The sequence below is a fragment of the Lynx canadensis genome, chromosome D2 (assembly GCF_007474595.2).
Source record: "Lynx canadensis isolate LIC74 chromosome D2, mLynCan4.pri.v2, whole genome shotgun sequence".
Taxonomy (NCBI): domain Eukaryota; kingdom Metazoa; phylum Chordata; class Mammalia; order Carnivora; family Felidae; genus Lynx; species Lynx canadensis.
The window spans coordinates 56067949-56089604 of NC_044313.2; the positions used below are offsets into that span (position 1 = coordinate 56067949).

The window sequence follows — 21656 nt, forward strand, 5'->3', positions numbered from 1 at the left end:
AGCTCTGTACAAAAAAAAAAAAAAGTCACAAATGAGTCCTCACAACACCCCTGTGAGGTAGGTAGGCAAGTATTATTCTCCCATTTTACAAACGGGGAAACTGAGGCAGAGAGGCGCAGTGACCGGCCAGTGGTCCCAGCACAGCTGAAAGTCAGGGCCAACCGTGAAGACACAAAGGATCCCTCTCGGTTCAGCCTGAGCTCTGACCCCTCCTCTAGACCTTGTCTGCAAAGAAATCAAAACTCTCCAATATATGCAAAAATCAACAAACCCGACAGATCTGAAAAGGGAGGGAATGGACATACAGTAGTTTCGCAGATTTCAGCCAAGACGGCCCAATTCCTTCCAATGCTAGGGAGATGGGAACAGAGACACATCCGCCTGTTTTTCCACAGAAGCACACGCACCCAACCAGGGAGGGCCGCGTAGTCAGCCTTCAGGCCGGCCGGCCCCTGGGCTTCAGCGGAGAACGGTCCCCAGAGGAAGAGCCAGACTCAACTCCACGGGACCGCGCCCTCCCGCCCCTCCCAGCGGCCTTCCCACTGTCGGGACAGGGCTGCTCCCGAGGCCTCCTGCTCACCAGCCCCTTCTGTTCCCTCTGGAGGGAAGCTCGGGGGGGTCCTCAGCTCGGATGGCCTGCCACCCAGGTGAGCCCTCACACGCTCCTTAGCCCTCTTCACCATTCCCTCAGGGTCACCCAGCAGTCCTCGGGGCTCCTGCTGCAGCAGATGGGGACTGGAGCCATCTAGGCCACCAGGGCAGGGAAGAAGCACGGAAGGACCCACTGCTGGGAGCTTGGCTTCCTCAGCCCTTCCCGCCCTGGCGTCCGGGAAACAGAGCAGACCTCTTCCTGGGGCCGCATCCACCTTCTAGAAGCTCTTTCCTCCCGAGAGGACCCCTCCCTTCCAGCTCCTTGGAGACCCTCACAGTCCTGCCATCCCCAGGAGAGGGACAAGGGGAAGGAAGGAGAAGGGGCACGAGAGGCCAGGGAACTGGGTGAGGCTGCCATTAAAGCGACCAGTCCACCAGAGCCCTGTCCGCTCCCCGGGGAGCCAGGGGCCCCAGGGCAGTGCTCAGGCAGCAAAAGGGGAGAAGCCGAGCAGGAGGGCAGCAAGAGAAGGCAAGAGAAGGAACCGGACTCTGCACCTGAGGCTGTGAGGACCGCTCGGAAGCGGGAGAGGAAAGCGCATGCGTGCAAGTGGAGCGTGGCTTCGTTTGGTGGCTACTTGGGGACTGAGCTCCTTGGAAGCCATCTTCGGTCTGCAAGGCACACGCCGGGCCCGTGCGCCTGTGGTTTACAAGTATACCTGTGCACTAATTGTCCTATCAAAACCTCTTCTTAAAAAAGGGTCCCGACCCCACTCCAGTCTCTGCGGGAAGCTGGGGAATGGGTTCCTCAGGACGGCTCCCAGTGAGGAGCACCTGGAGCACGCCTGTGGGAGGGGGCACACAGGGGCGGGGGAGCACCTCCTACAGGAAGTCTCCAGCAGCGGCGGGCTCAAGGCCGTGGCTCCGCTCCTGCCACCGGCAGCGCAGCCCGGAGAAGGGCTGGTCCTGCACGCTCTCCAGCTCGGGGAAGCCCAGCTGATTGAGGATCTCATAGACTCCGGCCTTTGATGCCACCTGGGGAAGACAGCAGAGATGGGGGCGGAGTTCCCAGGGAGACGGGTCACCCCACCCCCACCACCACCACCACATCACCACACCTTCCTCCCTGCGCTGGGCTCCAAAACACACAGGTGAGCCTGGGGCCCAGCGCTGCCTTCCCCAAGCTCAGCGACCCGAGCAAGTTTGTGTTTTGACCGCCAATGGCCGCTCTGAGTTTCAGTTCCCTTATAACAGGGACAACAGGCTTCACCTCCCAGGAGCATGATGGAAGGCTACAGAGCACAGAGCACCCAGCAGATAATAAGGAAATGGACAGCCGCGCAGGAAGCCAAGTGCCCCCGTGCCTGTGCCGCCCTGATGTTCCCACTGAGATGCTCAGGGGCATAGAAGGCGGCGGGGAGACAGGAGCCAGCGAGAGCCCTGTGGCTGTGTGTTCGGGCTGTGAACCAGGCAGGTCCACCGCAGGCCTCAGTGCAGGAGGGCGGGCTGGGGGCTCCCTGTACATCCCCCATGCAGCCCTGGGCCCAGCAGCCCAGGGCCCGGCACTAGACTCAACCCACTCAACAACCAGCCCCCTTCTCTCTCCACCATCCTTGAAGATGGGGAGGATTCAGGCTCCACTCAGACCAACGGTCCCCAGGCAACCCTCCCCCCGCCACCCTCCACTCATCCCCACGATGGAGGGACTGAGGGCCCCAGAGGCTGGAGCCCACACTCTGGACTCGACCAGTTCTCTCCTTCCTTGATACGCCCCCAACACGAGCCACCTAGGTTCAGCTGGGGAGGGGATCAAGTTCCTGCCCAGCCCCTGGTTCCCCCAATTTCTACTCTCCAAGCAGAGCCCAAGCAGAGGTGTCTGAAGTCCCCCACTACCTCCATCCATCCCACCCAGGGGTCCAAAGAGGAAGCCGAACCCAGTCCTGCTCAGGAGGATGGCCCTGACGTGGACTTGGTGTGATCCACCCCCCCATCAGGGCTCCTGACTCAACACGCATCTGCCCAAGGACCACCCTGAAGGCTTGCCTTCAGCCCAACTACCCAGCAGCCAGCAGCCACTGCCATGGTCCCTCTGCCTCTGTTCCCGCAGCTCTGACCTCACCCGCACTCCTACCTAAGCCCCGTGCCCGTCCACTCTGGCGGGGTCACCAGCTCCCACTCTCCGCCCCGCCTGCCCCAGGGGAGCTAACTCCAGCCTCGAGTCCAGATTAGAACCGTCAGGACAGGCCGGCAAGGTCAGGAGAGACCGGCATCCGGGCGGAGGGGTAATTACAGGCTGCTCTGCCCAGCGGGGGGAGGAAGCCTCTCTCCTGACCTAGAGGGGCCAAGGCAGCAGCTCTGCCCCCAAAACCAGCCAAGCCGGAGGAAGAACTAGAAGAACCGGGAGGCCAAGCAGAGAGAGGGACGGCAGAGATGGAACGAGAGGGCAGTGTCTCAGGCCAGACACGGTGGGCTTTGCAGCGAACCGACTGGCCCTAGTGCTGACCGTGAACGTGGTACTTACTCTGTGCTCAGTCTCCTCCTCTGTACAATGGGAGAGTAAGAGTGGCCACGTAAGGCAGCCCCGCTTACCCAGGGCCCAGAAGGTGGCACCGGGTATGTCTCACGGACTCCCCCCCCCCCCCCACCACAAGGTCCTGAGGTGGCACAGACAGTAACAAGATGCATCTTACTGCTGAGGACTGCTGGTTAGAGGGCTCAGCTTGTCCGAGGTCACAGCTGGAAGGCGGCAGGGGCCACGCCACCATCTTGCCCCTCGCAGGGCACAGGTGAGGGGTGAACGCAACAATGGGCATGGAGCACCGGGGAATGTCAGCCTCGGGGACGCACCGAGGGCCCCCACACGCCTGCTCGCCCTCCTCCTCTCCCTCCTCCTCCTCCGGCACTCACTCATCCAGCTTTTCCCGACTGCCCGCCAAGTACGGGTGCCTGAGGGGTGGCCTCAGCCCCACGCCCACCCCCCGCATCTCACCTCCCGCATCCAGGCGCTGAAGGGCCTCTGCCAGGAGTCGGCCTTCTCCAGGTGGAGGTAGGCGTTGAGGAGCACCAGGTAAACGTAGCGCTCCAGGTACTGTAGGCTCCGAAGCTGCAGCCTCCGGGCCTCCGGCTCCGATTTGGCCGCTTTGGCCTGGAAGACGGCACGGGGTGGGAGTCAGACACACCACACGCTCACACCCCGGCTGCCCTCGGCACCAGCACCAGGACAGGAGGAAGGGGTTCAGACAGCAAGGCCAAGGGCACCGCCCCGGTTACAGGAGAGGCCAACAGATGGCAAGGCTAAGCCGTCAGGGCTCCAACTGCGGATGCAGCACGGCCTCACCCACCCCCCACGCCTCCACACCCCCGTGGCCCAGGCTCCGTGGCCTCCAGCTGCTCACGGGCAGGTGAGTGTATCACTGTCTGGGAGGGGGACCCCCCTCTTGGCCTCTGACCCCAACCGGTCCCTCGCTGACTTCCTCGCCCATTCCTCAAGTGGCTCAGGATCAGGGGCAGAAGGGAGTCAATATAGCCCTCGGCCCTGGCCCTACCCTCCGCAAGGCTGGGACAGATCCCAGAAAGGCCACCAGGGCCGGGGATCAACAAGAGACCCGGCGGCTGAGGGGAGAAAGAGTGTGTGTGCACTGGGTGGAGGGACATCAGTCTGTTTAACGAGCCACCTTGGGCAGCTTCTAGGAGAACAGCACCAGGTGACATGCTGGGGAGAGAAAGGACAGCCACATGACTAAAGATGGGCTTCCCAGAGAGCGTGGGATTTGGCTGGGCTGTGTGGGTGGAGAGAGCGAGCAGCCTGTGGGGCGGTGCAGAGGTGAGGCCGGTGCCCGGCAGGTGGGGACTGGAAGGGGCTGGCCTGGCAGCCAAGTGGGGAAGCCTGCCCTCTACTCCAGCCCAGTTCCCACCCTCGCATGCAGATGCCTGGGGCCCCAGCCCAGACAGATCAGATGGGAGCCTGCGGGCCTACACATCAGGATTCCAAGAAGCTCCCCGGGTGATTCTCTGTGGGAATAGCACCATGGCTTTAGCATGGGGGGAGCCACTGAAGGTTTGGGGGTAGGAGTGACCTATTAACAGAAGACTCGCAGGAGGCTAATGCTTAGGAGGAAGGGGACTTAAATGGGGTCCTCTTGAGGCTTTCTTGGCATGGGCATCGGTGGGCACCCCAAGACATACAGAGTCAGCTCCCCCGCTGGACAGTGTCCCTGCCACCAGGTCTGAGTTGTTCCTCTGACCTGCCACAGACATGCAGCCCAGCCTGGAGGCTGAGCTCCGGAGAGGGAACACGGCACCTCATCTCACCCCCGCCCCTTCTCACCCCACACCCTCCAGGCCCCCACCCAGGGCCCAGAGCAGCTCTCTGTGCTCCAGGAAGAAGATGTAGTTCAGAGGCAGTTCCCTCGGGTGCCAGAAACATCTGCGGGAGGGGGCACAGGCAGCCCAGGGCCTCCGGGAACCAGGAAGGGCAGCCTCCCAACAGCCGGGCCATGGCTGAAAGCCTTCTCTCGGGGACACAGCTCAGCCCAGTGTGTCTCCTCCGGGCCGCCGCAGGAAGGCCCCAGACATGACATGACCTACAGCCCCAAGAACCAGGAGCTGGAGGGGGACCGTTTGCAGGGCCTGAGCTCCCCTACCCTCCATTTCTGCCTCAGGTAACAGCCTTCCCGGGATGGAGCAAGTGGTTACGGAAACTTGCACAGCCAGCCCACCCACACCATCCGGAGGGAGCTCTGGGTCCCCAGGGATGGGGCAGGAGTGGAGGGTGGGCAGTGGATGGGGCCCCAGAGGAGGGAGGGCCCACGACCACTGCTCTGACTCCCTGGGAGACATGATATGGGGCTCTGGTCCCAGTTCTGCCATTTCACCTGTCAGCCCCCATGATTCTGGAGGTGGGATTGCTAGAGCACATAAGGTGCACCTGTAAACCATGAAGACCCACGGTGATCTATGGAGCAGGAGAGAGCGCTACAACAGGAAGAGGAAGCGTGCGTAGGCCCTGCCTGCAGTGACACTCACAGTCTGGGTGTGTCACAGGCAGAGGACAACTGCAGAGCACCCAGAGCAACTGGGTCAGGGGACCAAGGCAGGGCAGGGGGCTGGACCAGGACGGGCATCAAAAAAGGTACCCGGGTGGCTCAGTCGGTTAGAGTCCAACTTTAGCTCAGGTCATTATCTCAGTTTAATGAGTTTGAGCCTCGCGTCAGGCTCACTGCTGACATCTCAAGAGTCTGGAGCCTGCTTCAGATCGTCTGTCCCACTCTCTCTCTCCACCCCTCCCCCACTCACTCTCTGTCCCTCTCAAAATAAATAAATACACTTTAAAAAAAAAAAGGTGGTGATATTAGAGGTGGGTTGGGAAAAAGCAGGGCAGGAAGGTGCCCTGAGAGGGGGAGGAAAGGGGTCAGAGAGTGAGGTGTGTCCAAGGGAGACTGACAGGGGAGGGGGCAATAGGGGAGGCTGGGGCCCAGAATAGGGTGTGGAAGCCACTCCAGGCCCTGATCCGATGGACAAAGGGGCCACTGAAGGCTTCTGGCGGATGTGAGGGTGGAAATGGCCCCATGGCTGCTGCAGGAAGATGAATGGAGCAGAGAAAGACAGGTGCCTTGTTTTAAGGACCAACCAACCAGGGGCTCAAAAAAGTGCAGTTTTGCTTAGCAATTAGGAAGCGGAGGGGCCCCTGGATGGCTCAGTCGGTTAAGCGTCCTACTTCAGCTCAGGTCTGATCTCACCATTCATGAGTTCGCGCCCCACGTCGGGCTCTGTGCTGACAGCTCGGAGCCTGGAGCCTGCTTCGGATCCTGTGTCTCCCTCTCTCTCTGCCCCTCCCTCACCCGTGCTCTGTGTCTCTCTTTCAAAAATAAACATTAAAAAAAAAAAAAAAAAGAAATCAGGAAGTGGACAAAAAATTAAAAGCAGTTTCTACCTAGATAGAAAGTATGGCCAATACACCACCATCTGCCAACCCCTAAGTGGTTACTCCGTGCTACACCGCACTGGGCACTCATCACCCCATCCCTTCCCAATCTCCATCCCTGGAGCCTACTCGACATTTTCTTAGAAAGGAGAGGAAGTCACCCCCAGATCCACCAGGCAAGAACCATTTTAAACTGCTTTCAGCTAGAGAGCTCTAACGACACATCCTACAGGCATGAGAAGCCCTCAGCTCTGGGTTGGCCCACGGGTTGGCCCGGGGGCACAGACACACAAGCCCTATCCTCTCCAAGCCCCCCGCTCCCATGGGGACAGAGGCCTGCTGCTCCCAGAGACACCAGAGGGGACAGAGTCTGAGGAATATTCAGGGAGGAGAGGTTGAGTGTCCTTCTGAGCCCTACTGGTAAGTAGGGTAGAATTATCTCTAAATTCGGACCACAAGTAAAGGTGACACTGACACCCCCCCCCCCATGAGGTGCCATGGGCTATTCCTGCATGATCACAGGCTATGATTTGGGACAATGACCCATTTTCCCATCAAGGCCCTGGTTTCCTTAAAATCACCCCATGTTGGCACCGTCTGGGGAGGAGGAGAGGCCAGCCACCTCCTGTCGATAAAAATAGTGGCGCCATTTTTAAATGGCCCGGCCGGCCAGGCTGTCATTAGCTGTGGTGGAGCTGGACAAGGCTTCCTCATCCACTGGGCCTGAGTCCTAAAATAGAAGAGGCCTCGGAAAGGTGGCCAGGGTGCTGGGCATTTCAGCTCTCTCCAGCCTGAGGTCGGCCAGCCTCAGCGTGGGCCCAGCGTGGCAGGCAGTGGTTCTCCTGAAGCTCTGCTCTTTGCTGGGCCACAAGGAAGAGGCCCACGGAGGCCGGGCTGATGTGCCTCCCCAGGTGTGTCTGGGGCCGACTGCATACCACATGCCAGACTGAGCACATCACACCCAGAGTTCACTGTTAGATCCTAATTTGCCCTCCTAGCAACCCCGTGAAGGAAGAGGGACGTCCCGTTTTGCAGATGAGGCCGGGCCAGGCTAAGTAACTGCCCGACGCCAGAGTTCCCGTCTGGGACAGGAATTGCAAACACCCAGCTCAGCTCTCTGACCACCCTGGGCCCTTTCGCCACAGTCGAGCTCAACCACACCCTGTCTCACTCTTGCCTCTCTACCTTTACCCCCCCGGCCTCGCTCCTGCCTGGAAAGCCCTTCTCCTCCACCAGGCCTGGCCCTGCTCCACTCGTCCCTTCAGGCCCTGGCCGAGCCCTGGCTCTCCTGAAGCCTGCTCTGAGTGCTCCAGCCCCTTCTCGGCCTCCTCTGCTCCCCAAGGAACGATCGGTCTGGAAGACAAGCCTGGGGGCAGGCACCGGACTCTAAGCAGGCTCCCACCTTCCCTCCTCCCCACCATCCTGAATGTCAGTGTCAGGGCTCAGACTAGGCGTGAAGCAGGCACGGGGTTGGTGGGTGAGCACACTTCCAGTGCCATCTGGAATCGGGATTCCAGGCAGGACACTGGGGACCCCACACGTGCACCTCCACCCCCGGGGATCCGGACTCTGCCGTGCTGCCCCTGCTTGTGGGCTCCAGGGGGATATCGATCTGGCTTCTCAAACTCACAGAGCATGTCCCAGGCGAACCTCCTGAGGTCTCCCCAAATCTGCCCGCCCGCGTGTCTGCCCGTCTTAATGCTCATCCTTCCTGCTGCTCAGCCCAAAGCCTGGCATTTCTCCCTACCTTCGCCCTTTCTCGGCCCTACATCCAGCTAGTCAGGGCATCTCATTGACTCCACTTCAAACACTCCCAGATGAATCTCACCTCTCACCACCTCAAGTCAAGCACCTGTCTGGCCTCCCTGGCCACCCTCCCTCCCACTTCTGAGACCTATTCTCAACACAGCGCCAGAGTGATCCCGCTAGAATCTTAAGTCGGCTCCTCTGCTCAACCCACTGCACAGGCCCCCACTGGCACTCAGTGGAGAAACCAACGTCTGTGTGATCGTCCCTGGATGATCGATCCCAGACCAGGCCCCATCCAGCCTTCCCCCTGCCCACGTAGCCGCTGACCTCCTCTCTTGCCTGTCCCTGCTCCTCCTCCTCGCCCCTCCAACACACCAGGAAGCCCCCACCTCAGGGCCTTTGCACTTGCCATATCCCTCTGTCTGGATGTCAGCACGGCTCTCCCATTTACCCCCTCTGATCTTTGTGCAAATGCCACCTTTTTCATCAAGCCCTTTCCTAACCCAGATCAGATGTTAAGACTGCAACCCCCTACGCCCACAGATGTACCGCTACCCGACGCAACGTGAATTTGACTCATATGCTGTTCCTCACGTGTCTCCCTCAGAGAGCATGGGTCCCCCGAGGGTAGCAGCGTCCCCGTTCTGAGGTATGCCCAGGACTAGCACAGTGCCTGGCACTTGGAAGGTATGCGATAAACGTCTGCCAAGTCAGTGACTAACGGGTCTATCTTCCGTTTTTATTAAGCCCCAAATCACAGACCGCCTGGGGTTACCTAGATCAACCCCTCTGCTTTCCGGAAGGGGAGATCAAGGTCAAAGAGGTGAACTGACATGTCAGGGTCACCTGGAGAGCTGGGCACAGCATAGGCTGCCGGGCAAACGGAGCCCAAAAAGAGAAACAAGGGGAACAAGTGGGGCCAGGCTCAGGGCCTGAGTCAATCCGGGCCAGACAACACCCCTGTTACTGGAGTATCCCTGCTGCCGTTTCCCCGACCCACTCAGTTGGAACGAGCATGGCCCCGTGGCCTCTGCTGTCCAGGTGAAGCAGGGTTCTGGGCTGGGCAGGGAACAGACAGCCCTCAAAGTTGGTTAGTCTCCGCAGGGCAAGGTCCCAGAGCTCCGACCCCATCATTCTCAAAGTTCAACACACCGCCCACTCCTTGTCGGACATGGGCCCTCAAGCAATCGGTGCCAGCTGCTTCCAGGGGCTCTCTACGAGTCCCTGCAAACTGTCCTCAGGCCTGTCCTGGGGCGTCAAGCACGCGGAAGCTTTCTGTAACTCCCAAGAAGGGAGAGAACGGCCCTCGGCCCATAGACAAGGAACCGGTTTTCCCAAGAACACCTCCTGTTCAGTACTTTCAGAGCAGGAAGGGACTAAACCTGGCACCATGGGCTTCTGTATGTGTCATTCATTCACCAAAGGTTGTTCACCCCTAGCCGGGCTCTGCACTTCAGTGCCAAGCATGGCCCCGCCCTCAGGAGTCCACTGCCCTGCACATAACCTAGTGGGCTGGCCAGGTGTCCCAGCCCCGCTGCCCACCACCTCCCTGCACACCCGCTCCCACCTCACCTAGTACCCCGGCTGGTGCTCACCACCACCCTTCAAGGCTGGTAGGGGAAGCAATAGTGACCCCAGGTGACAGATGGCACAGGAGAGGCCCGGGCAGGCCAAAGCAATGTGGCAAAGGTCGTGCAGGGAGCTGCTGGCAGAGCCCAGGCTAGAACTCAGGGCTTCCGACCCACACCCAGGGCTCCTCAGGTCGCTAGAGAAGACTGCCCTCTCCTGGCAGACGGGCAGTGTGGACAAAGAACAAGAAGGCATAAGGAAGGCAGGGCCGAGTTTTCCTGTTTCATCGTACAAGGACTTACTCAACCTCCCGCCCATCTATCTGCTCACTAGACAGGCGTCTCCAGAGCCCGAGGTGGGCCAGGCAGGGCCTGCGGTCAGAGTTTCAGAGCTGAGACCCTGCATGGCAGAAGAGAGACAAGCAGCAGAAAGAGGCGGCCCCAGTGACAACCACGACCCTAACAACGACAGCCGTGCGCACGGAGGCAGCGGCTCGTGCACGCGGAGTGGGCGCGGCCGAGGTGTGTACCCCTCCCAAACCACTGCGAGTTCCAAGCCTCGGGTGCGCACTTAGAAACAAGCCTGGCACACGGCTCCGGCTCCGTGGATGCCTGCTGCTGCATAAACCGGGAAACGCCCCTGCAGGGTGCAAATTGCTCCAGCTCAGCCACACGGCGAGGAGGAAGGGAAAGCGAGAGAAGTCTCAGCTACTGAGAACGCGGGCCCTACACACGTGCACGCATGCGCACACACACGCGGCACACACACACACACACACCCTCTCCCCGTTCTGGCAGCCGCTGGATGACCCACTGGCTCGATTTTGGGCTGAGTGTGAAAGAGCCTTAGGAGGCAACCCTTTCCCTCCATCGTATTTTATGTGACAGCACACAGCATTCCAGGGTGGCTCCGATCGCATGGCCCTGGCCCCGGAGACACAGTACCTACTGGAATGAGGTCTCCAGGGAACAGCTTTGGCCAAGCCAGAGTCTTGGAGAGACTGAGAGAGACCCCACCTGGGGCTCAGAGCCAAAACTGTCTCACTCTATATTTTTCATAAGATAATAACCTTCGACTTTGGGGACACCGAGCTCAGTCTCTGACCTCTTGGCAACTCTGCACCAACCCGGGCCGGCGCATGCAGTAGGGCCTGGGGACGTCCTTGCCGACCGCTCCTTTTTCCACCACAATAAAACTGCCTCCTGGGTCATGGTCATCCAGAAGGAAAGGAACACAGGCAGAGGAGTTGGGAGATAGGTTCTGGTCCTGCCTCAAGCTGGTCACAGTGTCATTAGGCCTCAGTGCCTTCCTCGGTAAAATGGGCCTCGTAAATCCCACTGTCATCTCCTTACCAGTGGCTCTGAGGACCAAAGGAGACAAAAAAGTAAGTTCTGAGAAAACTCGAAAAGCACTGCTCAAAGTTAAAGCACTACAGTCTTCATAAAATAAATCTCAACTTGAGACCAAAGGACATTTTCTTTCTCTTTGCAGGGCTTTTATCTCAGCTTTTCTTCAAACTCTTTCTGAAGGGACAGAAGGGAGACACATTAGACTGTGTTAAATACAGAACACTAAGAATTAACGTCACCAGCCAAGGCTAAGGAAAAGGCCCCCTGGCATTAATGATTCTAGCAGGACTTCCTCCAGGAGCCCTGACCTTGGTTTCTGTCACAAATATTTTCCCTTTCCAGGCCCAGCAGGAAACAACTAATTCACCAGATGGTGTCACCACTGTGGGCTGGTGGCCATCTTGGATTCTCTCAGCCTGGGGCCCAGCCTTCTCACCTCTATCGAAACCTCAAGGAGTGGCTTAGTTCAAAGAGTTTTCTCTTTCTTTCCTTTCGAGGTGGTTTTCTAAATGCCCTGAGCATTCTGGCCCCCTCACAAGCATAGGATTGATCAGGCCCTGACCCACTGTCACTGACGTTCTAGAGAACGGGGGAGGCATCACTGAGCTGCAACCCACAGAGGCCAGGCAGCCCAAATCGGGCCCAGGCAGAGAGGGCGGCCCAGACTGTTAGTATACCAGGCAAGGCCTGTCTCCATGGAAAATGTGTATGCAGCTTTGGTCCCACCCCCCCACCCCACTCCTATACCTGTAACCCGAGGCTGGGACACGCTCCTACCCTCCGGCCTTCTGAGGCTGGGAATACAAGGGCAAGGATCATGGATTCTAGTTGTTCTTTTCCCCCACAGCAGGGCTTGAGGTGGGAGGGAAGTGTAACTGCCTCCGACTTGGGAAGCCGTGTGGCACCCGGAGTGGATGTGACCTGAGAGTCGGTCTGGGGCCTCTCTCTCCTGCCACCCACCAGCTGTGGGTTCTTGGGCAAGCCCGGTGCCTCCCTTCCTCAGATACAAAATGGAGGCACTGTTACGGTCTGCCCTTCATCAGGCACAGGTACAGAGTAAGGACTGAGCCAGGAGTGCCCCCGCTGCTGGGGGCGCCTCCCACACAGGTTCCCAGTGGGGACACATGGGGGCTGGGTCCCCTGGCCTCCAGCACTGGCCTCTAACAACTCCCAGCCTCCCCCCAGGAGCCCCTCCATCTTTCTTCTCCCGGCCCACCCAGGTCACCCAGACCCTCATCACCGACCGCAGCTCTATCCGACTCCGGAGGGACCTTAGGGCTCACCAACCCCAACAGCCTTCCCCTTGGCTTTAGAGAAGCCCCCCCCCCCAAACCTCCTTTGAACAGGAGCAAATCAAGTGAAAACCCAAGCTCAGGGCCTGCCTTCCTGCCTCCCTTGCACCCCGGCCAAGTATCTTTCCGTAAGTACTGCAGTTAATTCATGGAGAGAGGGAACGAGAGAGCCAGCATATCACTATTTTGCAAACCCTCAATGAAGTAAAGAGCGCAGGGGACGAGCAGCTGCAGCTGTCAGGTCACGGAAGAGACCACGGGGCCTTCTGAGCCCGCGTGGCGGCACGCAGCACCCCTGTGACTCTGCTGGCCGAAACCAAGCCAAATCTGATCGAGACAGGGGACGCAGGAGCTGCGACATGACATGGCCCAGCTAAACCTGGGGGTGCAACGAGCAGGGTCCAGACTGGGGGACGCCCGGTGAGCAAGCCCGTTACCTCAGCAGACACACTTCAGGGGAAGAAGAGCGGGCTGAGCGGTTCTAGATTCCACGGGCCACATCGGCCACGTGTGAGCTGTGGCGCTTGTTTGGATTCTGATCCAAGGCCAACAGATTCTGTGGGACCAGGTGAGAACATCTGAACGCTCACCAGGTATTAGATCGTAAGAAACTACTGTCATTTTAAGTATGGTAATGACCTTTTTTTAAAAGATCCCTCCCGGGCGCCTGGGTGGCGCAGTCGGTTAAGCGTCCGACTTCAGCCAGGTCACGATCTCGCGGTCTGTGAGTTCGAGCCCCGCGTCGGGCTCTGGGCTGATGGCTCAGAGCCTGGAGCCTGTTTCCGATTCTGTGTCTCCCTCTCTCTCTGCCCCTCCCCCGTTCATGCTCTGTCTCTCTCTGTCCCAAAAATAAATAAACGTTGAAAAAAAAAAAAAATTAAAAAAAAAAAAAATAAATAAAAGATCCCTCCCCACTGGGGCGCCTGGGTGGCTCAGTCAGTGGAGCGTCCGACTTCGGCTCAGGTCATGATCTCACAGTTCATGAGTTCGAGCCCCGTGTCGGGCTCTGTGCTGACAGCTCGGGGCCTGGAGCCTGCTTCGGATTCTGTGTCTCCCTCTCTGTTCCTCCCCTGCTCACACGCTGTCTCTCTCTCTCTCTCAAAAATAAATAAAGATTAAAAAAAATAGAAAAAGAATAAAAGATCCCTCCCCCCCCCCTTAAGGTACCTGCTGAAATACTGGCAGAGGAAGTAACAGGAGGTCTGGGACTTGTTTCAAAATAATCGGGGGGGGGGGGGGGGGCAGGGAGAGGGCTGGGGAGGAACCTTAGGTGAACTAAGACTAGCCCTGATTGGTAATTCCTGAAGCTGGGAGGTGGGCACACAAGGGTTCATGAAATCACTCTCCCAGTTTTGAAATTTTGTTTGAAATTCTCCAAAATAATTAAAAGAAAAATAAGGTCTGACCTTCCGACTCCGTCACCAATCTTACTTACTTCTAAGCATCAGCCTACAGAAATTATCTGCACCGATTAAAGAGCAACACACACTACGACGTTCAATGTGGCATCACCCACCCAGAGCACAACGGGGGGCGATGTGACAGTCCACCTCTACGGGGACGGCAGGTGACACTGGGTGCTTCCACTCTACAGACCCTGTGAACATGAAATATGATGACGATGTAAGACTCTTCAGCAAACAAGATAAAGTGTCCATGAGCTGAAACTATGGTCTCATTTGTCTTTATAATAACAAGCTACAAACAGCCCTCCTGCCTGCTGTGTTTATTTTTAAAAAATTTTTTTAATGTTTTTATTTATTTTTGGGACAGAGAGAGACAGAGCATGAGCAGGGGAGGGGCAGAGACAGGGGGAGACAGAATCTGAAGCGGGCTCCAGGCTCTGAGCTGTCAGCACAGAGCCTGACGCGGGGCTCGAACTCACGGAGTGTGAGATCATGACCTGAGTTGAAGTCGGACATTCAACGGACTGAGCCACCCAGGCGCCCCAGTGCCTGCTGTGTTTAAATAAGCAGCCAGGTACTTGGGGCGCCTGGGTGGCTGAGCGCCTGGGTGGCTCAGTCGGTTAAGTGTCGGACTTTGGCTCAGGTCATGATCTCACGGTTCGTGGCCCTTGTCTGGCTGTGTGCTGACGGATCAGAGCCTGGAACCCGCTTCGGATTCTGTGTCTCCCTCTCTCTCTACCCCTCCCCCGCTCATTCTCTCTCTCTCTCTCTCAAAAATAAACATTAAAAATAAATTTAAATAAACAGCCAGGTACCAAGGGTGAGATGCACCTGCCCATTTCTAGAGGAGTCAGTCCACGGGAGGGAAAGGGTAGAGGAAGCAGCTGCCTTTCTGGAGCCTCAAGTAGTGAGGCCTGCAGCCCACCAGGGACAACAGGGACCGAGACCCTCAGGTGAAAGGTGACGTGGTCAGGGGAGGGGCTTGGGGCGAGGAGTGAGAATTTTTGTGTCTTATCCCCGCTCTGCTACCAACTCACAGGGGACCCTAGACAACCCACTCTCTAGCTCAGCTGCAAACAGAGGAGACGGATGCTCTGTAAGTCCTTTAGCACTAAAATCTGAGGGTCTCTATGGGGACTTGGAAGCTCCAGGAACATCACAGGATGCTCCGGCCCTGCAGGGGTCCTCAGAGCCCCCCCATTAGCTGAACGCTTCCTGTGCCCAGCCAAGCCCTGCTAGGAAGCAGTACTGATGCAGCCTGGCAGGTGGGGGCGCAGGCGGTCAGAGAGGCTGTCGGAACCCAGGCCCCTCCCATTCCCACATCCACATTCCTTCTGCCAGTCAGCCCAGAACAATCTAACCCACTTCCTTAATGAACTCCATTCCAGAGTCCACACGCATGCACTGAGCGGGCCAGAGGCCCCTTCTAATCTGGAGGCAGCTGGGGCAGCTCACGCCAGCCTGACCTCAGGCAGGACGCGTGCTCTGGGTCCGGCCAGGTCAAGCGCAGGGTGACCTTGAAGGAGGTGTTCTGCCTTTCTGACTAAAGCACATAGAGGCCCGGTTGCCAAAAGCTGTGATTCCCAAATCGGGGTCCATAACCGGTTTCATGAGTCCACAGGAATTTAGAAACGCAAACCTGCTCAAGGAATGTTCTCCACTCTGAGATAAAGTCCATTCTACTTTTCTGGTACTAAAACATCCTTTCTTTTATGAAATGCCAACCACATTTGATGGTAGTTAGGTTTTTAAACTTTTTGTTTCTTTCTTTCCTTCCTTCCTTTTCTTGAAAACGGATACGTTTAACAAGGTTATACACTGGCAACCTTAGAAAGGTCCTTCCCTTTTTAAAACCGGCCTGTGAAATCCCCACCACTGGGATTAAGGTTGCTTTTAGCTCTTCCTGCAGTCCTGGGACCTCTAAGGTTAGTGTCCTTATAAGAAAAGGTACCAGAGGGGCGCCTGGGTGGCGCAGTCGGTTAAGCGTCCGACTTCAGCCGGGTCACGATCTCGCGGTCCGTGAGTTCGAGCCCCGCGTCAGGCTCTGGGCTGATGGCTCGGAGCCTGGAGCCTGTTTCCGATTCTGTGTCTCCCTCTCTCTCTGCCCCTCCCCCGTTCATGCTCTGTCTCTCTCTGTCCCAAATAAACAAATAAACGTTGAAAAAAAAAATTAAAAAAAAAAAAAAAAAAAGAAAAGGTACCAGAAGGCCCATGCCTTTCTCTCTCCCTCCCTGCTATCTGTCCACATACAGGCACCAGGGAAAGGCCATAAGGGGACATGATGAGAAGGCGGCCATTTGCATGCAGGATGAGAGCACTCACTAGAAACCAAATCGGTCAGAACCTTCATCCTGGGCTTTCCAGCATTCACATCGTGAGAAAATAAGTTTCTGTTGCTTAGGCCACGTGGTCTGTGGTATTTTGTTGTGGCCGCCCGAGCTAATGCTCTTATGATGACCTCTCTCCGGTCTAGGTGTCAATCCCCTCTGCAAAAGTGAGACAGTGACATTCCATGAGGCCAGCATCACCCTAATGCCAAACCAAACAAAGACATCAAAGGAAAAAGAAAACTACGAACCAGTATCTCTTACAAATCTGATGCAAAAATCTTCAACGAACCAAATCTAGCCATGTAAAAAGATACACATCATGACCAAGTCGGATTTATCCCAGGAATGCAAGGCCGGTTTAACATCCAAAATCCAATTAAAGTAAGATACCACGTCAATAGAATAAAGAGCAAAAACCATATAATCATCTCAACAGACATGGAAAAGGCATCTGATAATATTAAAACACCTCCTCATGAAAAAAAAAAAAAACCCTGATAAACTGAGAATGGAAGGGAACTTTCTCAAGATGACAAGAATATCTACGAAAAGGTCATAGCTAACATCATACTTAATGTGAAAGGCTGCAAGCTTGCCCCCTAAGACCAGGAACAGAACAGGGATGTCTGCTCTAGCTACTTTTATTTAACATTCTACTAGAGGATCTACCAGGGCAATTGAGCAAGAAAATTAAATAAAAGCCATCCAAATTAGAAAGGAAGATGTAGGGGCGCCTGGGTGGCTCAGTCGGTTGAGCGTCCCACTCTTGATGTCAGCTCAGGTCATGATCTCATTGTTCGTGGGTTCGAACCCCAAGTAGGGCTCCAGGCTGACAGCACAGAGCCTACTTGGGATTCTCTTTCTCCCTCGCTCTCTGCCCCTCCCCTATGCTCATGTTCTCTCTCTCTCTCTCTCTCTTAAAATAAATAAACTTTAGGGGCGCCTGGGTGGCGCAGTCGGTTAAGCGTCCGACTTCAGCCAGGTCACGATCTCGCGGTCCGTGAGTTCGAGCCCCGCGTCAGGCTCTGGGCTGATGGCTCAGAGCCTGGAGCCTGCTTCCGATTCTGTGTCTCCCTCTCTCTCTGCCCCTCCCCCGTTCATGCTCTGTCTCTCTCTGTCCCAAAAATAAATAAAAACGTTGAAAAAAATTTTAAAAAAATAAAATAAATAAACTTTATTTTTTACTATTATTTTTTTTTTTACATTTATTTATTTTTGAGAGAGAGACAGCGTGAGCAGGAGAGGGGCAGAGAAAGAAGGAAACACAGAATCCGAAGCAGGCTTCAGGCTCTGAGCTGTCAGCACAAAGCCTGATGGGGGGCTCGAGCCCACAAACTGTGAGATCATGACCTGAGCCAAAATCGGACACTCAACCGACTAAGCTACCCAAGTGCCCCAATAAATAAACTTTAAAACAAGAAAGGAAGTAAAACTATCTCTATTTGTAAATGGCATGATCTTATAAATAGAAAATTCTAAGAATTCACTAAAAAGGTATTAAAACTAATGAATTAGGTTAGCAAGGTTGTAAGATAAATCAATATACGAATATCAGGGCGCCTGGGTGGCTCAGTCGGTTAGGCATCTGACTCTTGATTTTGGTTCAGGTAATGATCTCAGGGCTTGTGGGATCGAGCCCCATGTCGGGCTCTGTGCTGACAGCATGGAGCCTACTTGGGATTCTCTCTCCCCCTGTCCATCCCCCACTCGTACTCTCTGTCTCTCAAAATAAATATTTAAAAAATAATACTAAAAAATATATATATAAATATCAACTATATTTCTATATAATAACAATGAACAAACTAAAAATGAAATTGAGAAATCAATTCTACAATAGAACAAAAGCAATAACTTACTTATGAATAAAACTTAACATAAGAAGTATAAAACTTACAGTCTGGAAACTATAACACATCACGTAAAAAAGTAAAGAAGACCTAAATAAATGGAAAGACATCTCATGTTCATGAAGCAAAAGAGTAATTATTGTTAAGATGGCAATACTTCCCAAAGTCACCTATATGTTCAATGCAATCCCCATCAAAATCTCAGCTGTAATCCTAAAATTCGAAATGCAAAGGACCAAGAATAGCCAAAAAAACAAAAAAATCTGAAAAAGAAATTCAGAGTTGGAGAACCCATTTCCTAATTTCAAAATTCACTGCAATACTACGGTAATTAAGACAGCGTTGTGCTGGCACAGAACAGACAAATGGATCAATGGAATAGGATTGAAAGTTCAGAAATAAGCCCCCACATTTTCAAAAGTCAGTGGATTTCTTTAGGGGTGTCAAAGCCATTCAGTGGGGAAAGGATTGTCTTTTCAACACACGTACGAGGACAACTGGATTATCTACATGCAAAAGAATGAAACTAGACCTCTATCTCATGCCATATATAAAAATCAACTCAGGAGGGATCAAAGACTAAATGTGAGAGTTATAACTATTCAACTCTTAGAAGAAACTATTTGCCTCTTAGAAGTAAGTCCTCATGACCTCCGATTAGACACGACACCAAAAGCACATAGCAGCAACGAAAGAATAGATAAGTCAAAATGTAAAATTTCCATGCATCAAAGGACACCATCAAGAAAGTGAAGACAGACTAAAGAATTTTAATCGCAGCCACTGGAGAAAAATTTTGCAAATCATATACCTGATAAGAGACTAGTATCTGTAATAAATAAAGACCTCCTGCAAGTCAACAATAAAGACAAAAAAAAATGTTTAAATGGGCAAAGGATCTGAAGAGACAGTTCTCTAAGGAAGACAGATAAATGGGGGCGCCTGGGTGGCTCACTCAGTTAAGCATCTGACTTCAGCTCCGGTCATGATCTCACGGCTCGTGGGTTCGAACCCCGCACCCGGCTCCCTGCTGCCAGTGCCAAGCCCGCTTCAGACCCTTCGGCTCCCTCTCTCTCTGCCCTCCCCACCACTCATGCTCTGTCTCTCAATCTCGCTCTAAAATAAACATTAAACAATTTTTTAAAAAAAAATGAAGATAGACAAATGGATAATACGTTCATGAAAAGATGCTCAACGTTATTAGTCATAAAGGAAATGCAAACCAAAACCATCATGAAATACCACTTCACACCAGAAGGCAGGCTACAAATGAAAACGATAATCACCACCACCACCATAATTAGCCAGATGTGGAGAAACGGGAACCTTCACGCATCGCTAGGAGAAATGTTAAATGGTACAGTCGCTTTGGAAAATGGTCTGCCAGGTCCTCAAAAAATTAACCAGGGAATTAGCACATGACCCAGCAGCGCTACTCCCAGGTATATATAGCCAAGAGAAGTGCAAGCGTCTTCATACAAAACCTTGTACATCAACGTCTAAGCAGCATCATATTCCTAACAGCCAAAAGGGGGAAACAACCTGAACGTCTATCGACTGGATGAATGGATTCACAAAAGGTGATGTATCCACACGATGGAATATTAGTCACAAAAAGAAATGAAATGGTGATCCATGCGACAACATGGCTGAGACTTGAAAACATGACGCTCCGTGGAAGAAGCAGGTCACAAAGGAACACGTACGATCCCTCTTTTTTTTTTTTTAATTTTTTTTTTTAATGTTTTTTAATTTATTTTTGAGAGAGAGAGAGGCAGAGCATGAGCAGGGGCGGGGCAGAGAGAGAGGGAGACACAGAGTCTGAAGCAGGCTCCAGGCTCTGAGCTGTCAGCCCACGGCCCGACGTGGGGCTCAAACTCACAGACTGTGAGATTGTGACCTAAGCCGAAGCCGGACGCTCAACCGACTGAGCCACCCAGGCGCCCTGTACGATCCCTCTTTTATGAAACGTCCAGAAGAGGCAAATCCACAGAGGCAGAAAGTAGATTCACGGTTGCCTAGGGCTGGGGTGGGGGTGGGGGTGGGGAACTGGGGTATGAAGTTGCTTTTTAGGGTAATGAAAATGTCCTAAATCTGGCTGTGGTGGTGGCTACACAGCTCTGCGAACGTCCTAAAAGCTACTGAACTGCCCATTGTAAATAACTGGTTTGTATGGTATGTGAATTTTAGCTCAATAAAGTGTTTATTAAAAAGACAGCAAGAGGGGCGCCTGGGTGGTTCGGCCGGTTAAGCGTCCGACTTCGGCTCAGGTCATGATCTCGCGGTCCGTGAGTTCGAGCCCCTCGTCGGGCTCTGTGCTGACAGCTCAGAGCCTGGAGCCTGTTTTGGATTCTGTGTGTCTCTCTCTCTCTGCCCCTCCCCTGTTCACGCTCTGTCTCTCTCTGTCTCAAAAATAAATAAACGTTAAAAAAAAAATTAAAAAAAAAAAAGACAGCAAGAGGCTGAGACAGTATTACAGCAGATCCCTCCGTATGCCTCACCGCCTCCCCCCCCCCCCCCCCCCGCCTCCTGACCAGGAGAATCAGCGTCATCTGAGAGTTTGCCAGACTTCCAGACCTACGAAATAGAAAACTCAGCACGGGCGCTCAGCAGCATGCATTTTAAACAGGCCCTCCCGGTAATCCTGAAACTCACTAAAGTTGGGGACTTCTGCCTAGACTATGTGGTTCTCAACCTTGACTACGCATTGCAAGCATCTAGGGAACTTAAAAAAAAGGACCCACTCCCTGGCCCCCCAAGCAGACCTACTAAATCAGGCTCTCTAGGGATGCAACTCAGGCATGGGTAAGTTTTAAAGCTCCCATGTGAAACTATGTGCAGCAGGGATGAAAAAGACTAGATGAAGACCTGCTCTTCAGGCCCTTTGAGTTTGGCCCAGGCCCAGCTCACTATGGCCACCTGGTGGCCATACTGGGGAATGACTCAATATCTTCCTTCTGCTCCCACCCACCACTTCTCACTACAACTAACCCCACCACCAGCAAGCCCTGCATGGGAGCCAGGAGGGCTGTATATGACAGAGCCCTGCAGACAACTAATTGAAAGACACATTTTTTTCTAAATAGGCTGAAATCCTGGGTTTTTCATAAAATTTGTACTTTCATGGAGACTTTTTATTTTTTTTGAGAGAGAGAGAGTGTGCACACGCATGCACAAAGGAGGGGCAAGAGAGGGGGTGAGGGAGAAAGGGAAGGAGGGAGAGAGAGGGAGAGAGACAGAGAGAGAGAGAGACAGAGAGAGAGAGAATCCTTAAGCAGGCTCCATGCCCAGTGGGGAGCCCCACTGGGGGCTTGATCTCATGACTGTGAGATCATGACCGGAGCCAAAATCAAAAGTCAGGCGCTTAACTGAACTGACCTGCCCGGGCACCCCAATCTTTTAATTTTTTTTTTTTAATTTTCAACGTTTATTCATTTTTGAGAGGCAGAGAGAGACAAAGCATGAGTGAGGGAGGGGCAGAGAGAGAGAGGGAGACACAGAATCCGAAGCAGACACCAGGCTCTGAGCCGTCAGCACAGAGACCGATGCGGGGCTGGAACTCACGAATCGTAAGATCGTGACCTGAGGCAAAGTCGGATG

At 54.3% G+C, this 21656-nt stretch overlaps 1 protein-coding gene across 1 annotated transcript in view; it reads right to left on the reverse strand.

The window, feature by feature from the left end:
- Positions 1-64: 64 nt before the first annotated feature.
- The window catches only part of PALD1 (phosphatase domain containing paladin 1), a 75633-nt gene continuing 54041 nt past the window's right edge, over positions 65-21656 (reverse strand). Inside the window, exons 19-20 of the mRNA XM_030335116.1 lie at positions 3578-3733; positions 65-1623 (exon numbers count right to left, since the gene is read on the reverse strand). Coding sequence (XP_030190976.1) covers positions 1471-1623; positions 3578-3733 — 309 coding nt within the window. The 3' untranslated portion in view covers positions 65-1470. The remainder of the gene's footprint in view (positions 1624-3577; positions 3734-21656) is intronic.